The sequence below is a fragment of the Canis lupus genome, chromosome 16 (genome assembly GCF_011100685.1).
Source record: "Canis lupus familiaris isolate Mischka breed German Shepherd chromosome 16, alternate assembly UU_Cfam_GSD_1.0, whole genome shotgun sequence".
Classification (NCBI taxonomy): domain Eukaryota; kingdom Metazoa; phylum Chordata; class Mammalia; order Carnivora; family Canidae; genus Canis; species Canis lupus.
The window spans coordinates 35675607-35688997 of NC_049237.1; the positions used below are offsets into that span (position 1 = coordinate 35675607).

The 13391-nt window shown below is 35.5% G+C and overlaps 1 protein-coding gene across 1 annotated transcript in view; it reads right to left on the reverse strand.

The window, feature by feature from the left end:
- Positions 1-13391, reverse strand: part of TNKS (tankyrase) — a 213716-nt gene that overhangs the window by 32227 nt on the left and 168098 nt on the right. The window contains exons 15-20 of the mRNA XM_038560211.1: positions 12408-12573; positions 10817-11036; positions 10428-10537; positions 3285-3473; positions 1322-1559; positions 396-478 (exon numbers count right to left, since the gene is read on the reverse strand). Coding sequence (XP_038416139.1) covers positions 396-478; positions 1322-1559; positions 3285-3473; positions 10428-10537; positions 10817-11036; positions 12408-12573 — 1006 coding nt within the window. The remainder of the gene's footprint in view (positions 1-395; positions 479-1321; positions 1560-3284; positions 3474-10427; positions 10538-10816; positions 11037-12407; positions 12574-13391) is intronic.

Below are 13391 nucleotides of genomic sequence, written 5' to 3' on the forward strand. Positions count from 1 at the left end.
ATAAGCAGAGGGAGAAGCAGGCTCCCCTCAGGGAGCTCTGTGTCACTGTTTTTAAATAGAGTCTAGTCGCATGTATTGAGATGAATAAACACCAATACTTTGTGGAAACAAAGATTTTGAAAACATTCCTTTGCGATGGTTTCATGGCCTAAGTTTTGACATGTAAGAAAACATATGCAGTTAAACCATGTATAAAGATACAATGAAATAATAATGACTCCCATCATTTCTTAGAAAATTTTGGGGGAGAATTATAATGTACTGGATTCTCCTGGCTTCTTTAGAAATTTGATATGAATTTTAAAGTAGCAGTTAGAAAAGCAAAAGAAACAAGGAATGACAATTAATAGCTTGTAATATTTAATTTAAAAGACTCAGGAAAAATGAGAGCTTACTTGTTCTGTTTCAAAGATGTCCCGAAGGTGCTCAAGACCAAGGCTTTTCAGGAATTGGCTGATATTCATGTCAAGACCCGCAACTAAAATAGACATATATTAAAGTTTTCAGAAAGCAGTATATCAATCTAAAGGAAGTTACAGTATTTATTTAAAGCCATGGCTCTCATACTGTGGCTATGCAAATGACTTTACCTACCATAAAAATAATCCAGGATACATATACTTAATTCTGACACTTCAGGTTATCTCCAAATTGGGTGGAGAAGTGAAAACAGAGTTTATCTTTATCTTATCAGTAGCATTTATATTAATTGTAATATAAAGTTTAATGCTTTTAGTGAAATATTTAACAGCTGGAATTAAAAACAGAAATTACCAGCTTTGGTTTCAGTTTTCATTCCTTAAATGATCTTTCAGTTTTTTTCTGATATATTTTCAGTAATAAGACTCATTCAGTAGTTAAATAAAATATGGTTACAAATGGATATATTGGAATATACGTAAGTAAGAACAATGTCAAGGTTATTTATTCTATGAAGACAGCTCCTACAAACTGGTGTATATATGGAAACTTATTTTAGATGGGTGTTTGAGAATTACCAAGAGAAGTAAGTGAAATCTGTTCATTTAAAAAATGAAAAACGAGGGGTGCCTGGGTGGCTCAGTCAGTTGAGCATCCAATTCTTGATTTCCATTCAAGTCATGATATCAGTCAGGAAGGAGCACAGGACCAGGCTCTGCACTGGGCGTGGAGCCTGCTTAAGATTCTCTCTCCCTCACCTTCTGCCCCTTCTTCCAGCCCACCTGCACCTCCTCCCGTCCTCTCTCTCTCTTTAAAAAACTAAAACAAAAAGAAAAAAACAAAAAAAATAAAAGCCAAAGGAAACTCCACACCAAAAACCAAAGTTCACCAGTGTACTTGCCTTCTCCTTCCTTCCTTTCTGTGCCTGCGGCACCATCCCCTGTGTTGGATGCTCCTCCTACGGCCAGTTCTGCTAAGGGGCCTGTGAGGTTATCGATACTGCTGGCAGCGGACAGGCAGGAGGGAGTGGATGCTGGTGAGATCAGAGAGGCACTCACTACAGTAGCTTGAGGTTTAAAACAGGTAGGTAAGGCCTCTGGGGGCATGGCATCTATTAGCAAAGCTCTGATGTCGTCAGCCTAAAAATAATACAAAAAACACACAAAAACACAATTTAAAACAGTAAGTTTTTCACTAAGGACCAAAGGCTTTGTGAAATTTGTCTTTAGTGAGTGCCTCACTATTGCCTACTGGTTTTTGATCATTCATTTCCTGACCTGCAGCTCCAAAAAGTCCCAGCAGTTTTGGTAGGAGTTAGAACAGGAGTCCCTAGATCTTTTTTTTTTTTTTTTTTTTAACAAATATTTCATCTTTTGAGGATCTAATGTACAACTTGGTAACTTTAGTTAATAATACTGTGTTATATATCTGAAATTTGTGGAGAATGGATCTTAAATGTTCTCACTACATACACACCCACATATACAAGAGTTAATTACTATGAAAGAAAAAATCTAAGAATGTAGACTGTATTTGATTTCTGGAAATATTTTTTAAACACCAAGTGAAACGTGCATATGGTTGTTCATACTGATTACATATGTATTTAAAGAATAAGTTAATACAGATTTGAGTGGAGTTTAAAAAAATTTCCTCTTTTGCTTAAAAAGCAGCCTGTTGCAGGGTTGATTCTCAATCTCTTTTGAAGGCATTCTCATATTTATACTATGTTTTGTATATGCCTAAATAATGACACTGATTTTTATTCAGTTATTTAACACACACTTAATAATTTAATGTACAGTTAAAATCTGGAGAAATGTTACAAGGACACCACTTTAGTTTGGCTGGCTTCTTCATCACTGTCACAGTTCGTTAGGCATAACTGCTGTGAGACTATGTGGGAGCCTCCAGAGACAGCCAGCCACCAATTCCCTCCTCTGTGCACATGTGTGCCACTTTTCCCATCAAGAGCTGGCATCTACTTCCCTTCCTTTAGATCTGGGCTGTCTGGGCACATTTCAGTGACCAGTAGAATGTACAGGGAATGATGTCTGAGGCTTTAAAAGGACTGGCAGCTTTTACGTCTTCTCTCATGGAAGGCATCTCCATGTTGTTAAGTTCAGATTAGACTATGGAGTGAGGAAGGGCTCCTTGAAGAGACACCCTGGAAGATGAGGGGTGACCCCAGACCCTCCAGCCTCAGCTGAGCCCCCAGCTGAAGGTGGGTGCAGACATCACAGAACTGCCTCACTGAGTCCAGACAACCCACAGAACCATGAGAAATAATAGATCACTGTATTAAGCCACTCATTCGGTTTTGGTGAAGCCACTAAGTTTTTTGAAGTGGTCTGTTACTCGGCAATAGATATATGAAACAATGTGGCTCGGGAAGGTATATCTGGTTAAAAGATTATAAATTATTGTGTACATCAATTTATATTTCCATCTTCAGAAGAATAACATATTGCCTAGAAGGTAAATTTTTCTTTGACTATCTCATAGCCTCAGGGAAAGGATCATGAACATCAATTGCACCTGAACAATATGCCAAATGTAGATGGTCTGAGATATTTTACTAAAGTAATTCTCTGAGGATACACTCTAGATACGTTTTTCTCTGTTGTCCATTCAAGTCAAGCATGGCAAAAAGAATTAAGTTAAGGCACTGCGTAGTTTGCCTTAACAGAGTTTTGAATTATGTACAAAATGCAAATTAAAAAAATTTCAGAAGGAAGGAAATTTGTTTTATTCTAAGTGAAATATGTATTGCTAAAGGTAAACCTGCCAAGCCCTGAAATTTAATGTCATCTCTGAAAGTATAAACTTAGAGCAATGCTACATAATTCGGAATGAAGACTTACTGTTGCCAGATCTAAAGGTGTCTGACCTTCTTGGTTCTTCATAGTTGGATCCGCACCATGTGCTAGGAGTAGGGCACATAACTGTGTCCTTCCTTTTTGGGCTGCTTCATGAAGAGGAGTAAATGCCCACTTATCTGTTGCATTTACACACGTGTTGTATTTTATCAATAATGCTGCTATATCCACATGCTGAAGAAAAACAAAGGATGAGGTTATCTGATAAAGCTCCATCAGGTATGCTTATTTTATTTAACATTTCATTCCTTCTATATCTCTATTCACACCTTAACATAAGTTTCTTCTATTAAGAAAAGCATACTTATCCCACTCCTGTATTTTGGATTCCATCTTTTCTTGCCTACAAAATCTCAATTCCACAATTACTCTTTTACCCTATAATTCTTCACCGGGGCTTGTAAAATTTTTTATTCAGCCTTCTAACATTTTCAGGTCTATTTTAAAAACAAATACATAAAATGAAACTATTATCTGACTCCAAGTCTATCAAAGGTCTAGTCTGCCCGTCAGACTTTTCAAACAAGTGTTCCTGTTCTCTTCTCATATCTTCCTATTTCTCTTCTAACCTACCACGATCTGATCATTTATTCAAATACTCATCTCAAGGATTCTCAATGTTCTTTCTCTCTTCAGTCCTCGGGAAAGTAATGTAACATAACAAAACAATATTTTACAAAACTTAGTCTATCATGTCCAAAATGACTTGAGGGTAGAGGAAATGTTAGTAGCAGACATGTTAACTAATAACCTGGGCATGAGGTGATGAGATGCTGAACCCTAATGGTCAGAGAAGAATGGAAAGAAGAGCTAAAAATCGAGAAATTGTGAGGGAAAAAAACCCCTGGGTTTTAGAAAGACAGATTAACTACAGAGAAAGAGGCAGAGAAATCAAAGATAATTACTTTTCTTTTTTCTAAACTTGTCTAGAAGATTAAAAAGCAAAGGGGTACCATTAAAAGAAATCAAGTAGCACAAGTTTAAGTGGGAATGAAACACTTTGGGTAAGTAGTTTGTGAGGTAAAATATCAAAGTAAGGCTGTTCTGTAAATGGTTTGACACAAAAGACTGGAGCACAGATAAGGGCACTACTTATTTACTCACTTATGCTCTCTTACCTATGCACCCAACAACCAGATATTGGTGAATACCTACTAAGTGCCTGGCCCTGGGAGCAGAGGCTTGAGGGGACTGTAAAGCAGAATATTGAATTGACAGTTATAGCTAGTTTCTTTCCAAAGTCCTTATAAAATAAGGTTAAGACAATTATGTAACAGTAATATTGATTCAACGGCAGGGCTTTTGAGGATAATAAAAATAACTTTATTCTTATAAATGTATTTAGGGATGCTACTTTGGTTACCACTAAAGTATTTTTGAAATTCATTTCAACTCTAGAATATTCTATAATTTTGTGCAACTGACACATTTGTGTTCTTTACGGATACGTTTCCTGGCATAACTTGATCATTTTACCTGCTGAGACTAAATTTCTAACTCACGCTGTTGCTTCACTGCAATTTACTGAGTTATCAGAAGCTTTCACGAGAATGGGAAGAGACTGGGAAGGTAGAAAGAAATAGCCCAAGATGAAATGTAGGGCATGCTTCTTCATATTTTCTGTAAGATAGTCTTTGCTCTCTCAAAGACACTCATCTCGAAAGTTTTAAAAATATAATACTTATTAATTTTAATTAATATCAATACTTATTAATTTCAGGAAAATAATTTCAGGAAAAAGGAGAATTTATGAGGAAAATACAAATCAAATAACTTCTAAGGATAGCTCACATTTGCTCTGACAATATAAGGAGAAAAAAGGAGCAAAGGAACATAATTATAGTAGTGCTTTTGAGAACAAGCTATGTTTTGTGATCTTTTTTGGATTATGAATGATACATCATTATAAAACTGATTCTAACACAAAAGATAAAAATAGGTACCAACTGTGGTATTACCCAAATTACTTAAAACAAAACCCCCAAATTTATCTCCCTTATTCAAAGGATATATATTGAAAAGGACAGCTCTTTTTTGTTCAGTTAACCCAAAAGTATGGATTAACTTCAAGCTTTCCCCCAGGAAGGTTATAGTCATTCAAACAATGCTTCTGATTAATTTTATTCTACTCCCATGTATACTGGTGACATAACATAATTTGGTTGACTAATTTGCATAGGCATCCAAAATGAGATAGTCCAAGGAAAATGACGTGTGTGTGTGTGTGTGTGTGTGTGTGTGTACACAAAATGAATTGTATATATGTTGTTATTCAACTTCCTTTATACTGAATTTATAGTTTATGCTTGGAACAACCAATTACATGCTTGTTAAATCTGCTGACAAACATCCGAAAGAGCAATAAATAGGAATGAATATATTACTACCAAAGTAGACTAAAAACACAATTCTCAAGTCTTCTAAATAGCTACACCATTGGGGCAAAAATAGCGACTGAAATCTAAAGCTGATCAATGCAATAAATAAGCTACAGCTCAGTTCTATACCATTTATAAGAATAAAGTATTGAACTGGAAGGTCTGGAGTAGGAACTGAATTCTGCTGGAATGTTTCCAGGAGAAAGAGTCAAATTTAACATGGTTTCAGAATCCAGATGAAACAGAACATTTTAAAGGACAAATACTACATAAAAAGACTATGGAGGCCCTAATTTAATTCTAGAAAGCTGGAAAGTAAGAAGAGAAACATGCTTGGCCTCCAGTTAGAGCCATTTAATTGTACAATGATGTCATGAAATCCCACTATTATACATTTTAGAGAAAGCACTGAAAAATTAAAGTCAGCATGCCGATTTATTAGATAACAGAAAATTATGGGCTTTGTGGTAAATATCAATGTCTTACATTTTTTGAATAACAGAAAAATTAACTGTCTTGTATAAATGTATATTAAAAAATATAAGGCATTATAGTACAAAACACTAAACAAGACAATGTATATTAATTACCATTAGTAGAAACTCTCATGAAATCTGTAACTTTTATTTAAACTGCTTAAACTGTGTGTTTGTTTCTCTACTTAGAAAAACTGAAATGGCAAGTTTTCCCATATAAAAAGGCTCAAGGATACACAGACAGCAGACTGAGCTCTCCAGAGGAAAAAAGGTAAAATGCAAGTCAAAGAATAATTACCAATAAATAACAGCTTAAGTAGCTTTATGTAATTTCACAGACACCTCACATGATTATTTTATCTCCAGGCTACAAGTCATTACCTACTAGGAAAGTCAGTTAATCTGTGTCTATTTCACACTGGTACCAAGCTGGTGGAGCACACAGATTATTTGTAGGGCTGCACGATGTAAGAGTGACACCCAGTCCTTATTCTGACCAGTAGGACGGCTGTGGAGAGTTGTTATCTTATAATAATAGTCATTACCTTGGACTTTAGAGTGCCTTAGGCTAGAGAATGTACTTTACACATGCATGATCTCATCTAATTATCACAACAACCCTGTAAAGGTTTCAGCATCTGAGTTCTGCTAATGAGAAAATTACAGATCAGAAAGATTAAGGCACTTCTTGAAGACTACCAGGTTATGGAGTAAAAGCCTTAAGACAAGATCCCAGATGTTCACATCCTGAGTTCAGGTCTTTCCATTAATCAAGCTGCCTGTGGGGTCTTATTGGACTAATACTCAAGAGTCATTTCCTGAAAAGTTGAACATGGCAAAGCGTATAATATCAGGGAAAAGCCATTTAAGTAGAGATACTGAGTAACCCTATACCCAAAACTACTCTGCAAACTGCTTTATTTTTAACTTAGAAGCTCCTCTTTTCTTTTCTTTTCTTTCTTTTTCTTTTCTTTTCTTTCTCTCTCTCTCTCTCTCTCCCTCCCTTCCTTCTTTCCTTCCTTCTTCCTTTCCTTTCTTTCCCTTTCTCTTTCTTCCTTTCTTTTTCCTTCCTTCCTTCCTTCCTTCCTCCTTCCTTCCTTCCTTCCTTCCTTCCTTCCTTCCTTCCTTCCTCCCTCCCTCCCTCCCTCCCTCCCTCCCTCCCTCCCTCCCTGCCTTCCTTAGATTTTAATTTACTTATTCATGAGGGTCCCACACAGAGAGGCAGAGACATATGCAGGACTTGAGCCCAGGACCCCAGGATCACAACCTGAGACAAAAGTAGACGCTCAACCACTGAAGTCACCCAGTCACCCCAGAAGCTTCTATTTCACATGAAGTACCACAAAAATCTCCTCCACAAAACTATTTCAGGGTAGTACACCATATGTACCATGCAGCTAGGCTAGTTCAAGTATCACTGGGATAAACAGAAAATAACTAGAGTTTTGCCACCTTAAAAGAGAAATGTGGGCCAGAGCCCTACAATTTCATTAAAATATCTAGCCAAGGTTTACTCTAACATGAATAAAAAGGGACTTTTGAAAGGTAACAGATTTATATATCTAGAGATAATAAAAATGTTTCTATCCTTCAGTTGAAGATAAAATAGCCTTTAAATTTTTTATATCGTGGTTAACATTGGTACTTGTTTTAAATCTACTAATTGAGACTGAGATAAATACTGATTTGACTCAGTTATTGGTAATAGATTATATGGTATACAAACTGCATTAGATAAAATTATTTTTTTAGAGCAGAGATTCTCAACTGGGAGGATGATCTTACTGACTGGGAATCACTGTGTCATAGGGATGTCATGGGGGAAAGAGAAATGTTTTACGTGGGAAAACCATGGTAACAAAAAAAGTCAAGAAACCACAAAACTAAAGGGTTTAGTGAGTAACACTTATGACTATTAGTGAATAGTCCTAGATACTTGATTTTTGAATTTATAAAGTTTCATATCAGAAGGACTTTTAGCGACTCAAAAAATCCACTTACATAATGAGGTAAAAATACCTACTATCAACATATTCTCTAGCCTGTTAACATTCCTTAGTAGAAGGATGGGATGAACCAGGTTGATCAAAACTTCTATCACATGCTCTCTATGCAGCCTGGAGAATTTTCTGTTCCTTTTCACTTAGATAAATTACCTTCATTTACCAAGAGCTTAGGAGTAGGGATGTGATAACAAACATGGTAACATGAAAAGAGAGATGAAACGAAAAATGTCTGTTATTTTTCTCACACGGAGTTAGAAGATCATGGTGAAATAAGTATGCAATGGAACAGGGGGCCTCTGGTCTGGACCCTGATTGCACTGCACCTCCTATCAGCTAAGGGTTGAGGTAGCGTCAAGGGAACATGCAATAAAGACAAGGTCAACCTGCACACTACAGTACTATTTAGCCACCAGAGAGAACCACTGCACATTTTATTTCTGTCTTACTAGTCACCAAATGACCCACACATATAAGTAATATCTCATTGCCTTTCTTATCAGGAGAATGGGAATTAAAAGGTAGAAGACTTTACTTTTAAATTAAGTTTTATGGGGATCCCTGGGTCGCTCAGCAGTTTAGGGCCTGCCTTCGGCCTAAGGTGTGATCCTGGAGTCCTGGGATCGAGTCCCACATCGGGCTCCCTGTAGGGAGCCTGCTTCTCCCTCTGCCTGTGTCTCTGACTCTCTCTCTCTCTGTGTCTCTCATGAATAAATAAATAAAATCTTAAAAAAAATTAAGTTTTACTTCCTGTGCTCTCTGTGATAGCTGTGAAGGCTGACTAACAGGACAGAATTTATCTACCTTCACAAGGTGTAAAATATAGTGAAAATCACAAAGATCCACCAGTCTGCACAACTGGTAGTGCAAGTTCTACTAGGTCAGGTCAAGAGCCATTGCCCACATCGATCCTTACTCCTTTATAGATTTATATGAGTTTAGAAGACTTTGCTTTAAGTTTTACTGATCCCATCAGCTTCATAAACTCTTAGCAAAGGGATTAGAGGAATAGAAAACGGAAAGAAGGAACATGCTAAGAAGTGAACACTAACCTCCAAATGATACAAATTTATAGTTGTAACAGAAGTAAAAAAATTATACAGAACTGTATAACATGTTAGCAGTAAATATTTAGTATGCCTGGTCCTCAGTGGAAATATATGCTGTACAGTGAAACTGGGCATCGTATATGAAGGAGAGTTCGAAGAAAAAGTCTAATAAATTTAATAAAAGATAATTATCTTTGGAAACATAACTTTACTGAAGTTTCAAGAGGATTTCAGTACTAATAAAATATTTTACTAAATCTGATAACTTTTAAGTAATTTCTGTTACATTGGGAAATTTCCTGTTTGTCCAACTCAAACAGGACTGTTTGCTTTCTTTAAAAGTATTCCCACTCATATTGTCATCTTTCTGAAACACTGGTTTTTGTAGAGGGGTTATGAGAAGAGGAGGATATTCCTTTGGAGGGCAAGGGAAAAGAGTAAGAGATATGGAATCATAATGATAAGCTTTTACTTATAGTTTGTTAGGCTTTTGCAAATCCAGAAACTATCCCCAGCAACAGTGATTCCAACTGTGAGGACCCCTGGTATGTACAATTCAGCATCTGTGGGTATTTGTACTCAAACAGGGATTAAGTGAAAACAGACAAACACATGAACATTCACCCTATGTGATTTAGGGATGAGTGGGCCTTGGTGACTTCCAGGCTGTCAGTTCTAACAAGTGTCGTCAAGGCACTCCTCTTCCTCTTCCAGCTGATGATTACAGTTCTAGTGCTTTGAGAATTGCTCTGGACTTTGACTGTGGGGCTTTAGCTAGTTAATCAAATTCTATGAAACCATATATACCAACAGCTCAACCATTTACTTGGTATTTTTAATATGTTGATGATAAACAAAAGCAAGCATAACTTCCATGTCCACAAATAAAGAGCCTCACGGGCTTTATAGTTTCTGAAATCTACCTGGGATAGAGTAGTTACAATCTATTATTTTGTAGCAATAAATATTAAATGAGCAGCTGTTATACACCTATTACTGTGCTAGACCATCTGAAGAGAACAGAAAACTATAAAAGGTGTGGCCCTTGACCAAAGAATAGTTAAACTTAACTGGGAAGGCTAGAAATACTCTACATAGTAAGATTCAAATTGTGTTAACTTACGCTGTTGGTTAGATATCTACTTACTTCATGCACAGTATGCATTTAATAAAGTAATAAATGTTAGTGACGTTTTCTAGACTTGAACTTTAGTATGCTCACCCCATAGGATGCTGCATTATGAAGAGGAATTAAACCACCTTTGTCCTGGGCATTAACGTCTGCTCCATGTTCTAGAAGATATTCCGCTACTTCCAGGTTATTGTAGCCTGCTATTAGAGCGAAAAAGGCAAACATGTCAGATTAAAAAATATATATCTATATTTATATTTATGTATATAAATGACTAGAAAATGTCACAATTTTAATACTTTTTGCTTTAAAAATATTGCTCTCACATAACTAAGAGCCTTTGCAATAAGAAATTATACAAAATTATGTCAATCTAAAGCATTTTACTATTTCTGCTCAGGATTTCTTTCATCTTCTGGTAAACTGTATTAGGTATCCAGGAAAGAAAAATGAGCCTTGGAAGTGCTGGTGGCACTTACCTGCCAGGTGCAGAGGGGTTGAGTTTCTGCCCTGGGTGTCTCTGCAGTTGATATTCTCTGGGGTACAGAGCTTCTGCACTCTTGCCAGGCAACCTTTCTTGGCAGCATCCAGCAAGGCAGCATCTCCTCTCAGCAAGTCCTGGATATCTGTGTCTCCCTCTTTTACCAGATCTAATGGTGTATTTCCATCTCTGTTCTTTTTGGTTGGATCTGCTCCATGCTAAAACAACAAACAAACAAAACCAAATGGACTTTGTATTTTCTCTAGTATCCTTCTCAAGGTTTTTTTTGTTTGTTTGTTTGTTTTTTCAAGGTTTATTTTTAACTTCATCTTCACTAATCAAGGAAAGATATCGATTCTGTATACATTTTTTTTGGGGGGGGGGGGCAATATCCTGCTTTGCTTTGTAAATTCTCTACTTAGCAATACAATGAATCAGCTCTGTAACTTTCCATGTCATATACTTTCTCAGTCACCAAGCTGTCTTTTGAAGCCTCTTCCTTTTAAGAATGGTCTGCAATTTACTTTTTGAAAAGATTTATTTCTGTATGTATGTATCTATGTATGTATGCATTCATTTCATTCATTCCTGGTTTTGCACATGTCATGTAATTTTTTTTTACTAGATTTTAATTACATAAAGATATTCAGTGCATATCATGAGAAGGAAGTAAGAAGAGGAAGACACACCAGCGGGACAAGTACTTAAATCTATAAATGCTATCAACACAAATGTTGCTAATTTCTTATTATTTTCATTTTAAGTCTTAACACCTACTATGAAATTAGGTATAAATATACTTGCAATTAATTGCATTTTAAAAGTTTAATCATCTGTACCTATGAAATGAAATAAAGGTCAAAGAGTTTTGTTATGGGCCTGACAGACTGCTGTGACCCACTGGAGAAATCTGGAATAAATCAAAGTAGACAGTGAATTCACAGTGACCGGGAAGTTATTTCTTACCTCCCAGTGAAAACAAAAATGAACATCAAATACATTAACATTCTCAAGACTCATAAAGATATATCTGATACCGTAAAGGTGGTTAAGTTAGTTTCATAAAATTACGAGTTTCTACTATTTCATTTATATTCCCCAAATTTATCTGAGTAACTTTGTCTAAAGATTATTTTATATTTAATATAAATCCAATGTTAAAGTTCTTATAAGATACATATGTCCAATGTTTAATAATGAGCAAAGTGTTTGTTAATAATAAAATAGCTACTAAGAAAAAAAATCAAAGTTGATTAAAAATCTTTTTTCCACTCGTACAATGTTTTCTGACATTAATCCCATTAAGTATTGGATAAGCAGTACAAACTAATGCGATTCTTTACAAAACCTACCTTGATGAATTGTAATGAACTGAACTTAATCAAATCAGTTCAGAAAGGCACTTCAGACACTACTCAAAGCTACATAAGTATCATGATATCACACTTAAATATTCCCCTAAAATAGAAAATGGAAGCAGTGTCTATAGCACTTATTGTACTTAATAATTTACTTCAATGTAATTTTTACATGCTAACCAAAAACTAAATTTAATTACTTTATATTTTATAATTTTTAAAATTACATACTTTTAAAAGGAGCTTGCAGATTTCGTATTTTCCTTTAGCTGCTGCTTCATGCAGAGGGGTAAATTTCCATAAGTCCGCCACATTGACAGAAGCCCCATGCCTTACTAAAAGCTCAGCTACCTCATAGTGTCCATATGAACAAGCATTATGTAGGGGCACCAAGCCACTAAAGAAAAGAAAATTATTTTAAAGACATATAACAGACCTTTGTGTTAAAATGATACTTATAATAAAAATAATATAATTCTTCTATGGCAGTGACTATATGAACACTCATTCAAAAGAAAGAATTCAAAAGAAAGAATTCTCCTCTGGTCTTAAAGATACAATCCTTCATTTCCAAATAAGGATTAACAATTTCAAAAACAACCCTTTCAACATAAGGATTTTCCCTAGTTTCTTGGTGATGGATAGAAATTTCACAGCAATCCTATGTTTAAAACACATACAGATATATCCACAGAAAAGTTCCATCACAATATGTTTAAGTCAGGTTTCATCATTATAAAGAGCAACACTACAAACTGATTTCAGGAATAATCTAATCAATAATCTGGTTTTATCAATTTAGATTTTTTTCCATTTGAGTTTTCCTAATGAAAATTGCCTGCTTGCTTATAAAATATACAATGCAATTTAGTTAAATAAACTAATTTATGCAAGTGCTACCTTTTGTCCTTGGTTTTTATTTCTTTATTCCTAATAATTCAGTAGTGGTTTCTATGCCTAGATTTAAATATTTAGGCATCATGCAATGAAAACTCAAAATGCAAATGATACAGAAACTTCAGTATTCAGTAAGGAAAATAGTGACACCAACCATAAACTCCAGTCAGATGAGAAAATTTTAGCTGCCTCAACTTATGAACAAACTATTCTGAGATAACTCTAAGCTCCAGTTGAAAGGCAGATGGCATTCTAAAAGGATAGAAAGGGGTTCCCCCCAAAAAAGGGTGAATCAAAAAGATAAGTCTAAGTTGCATT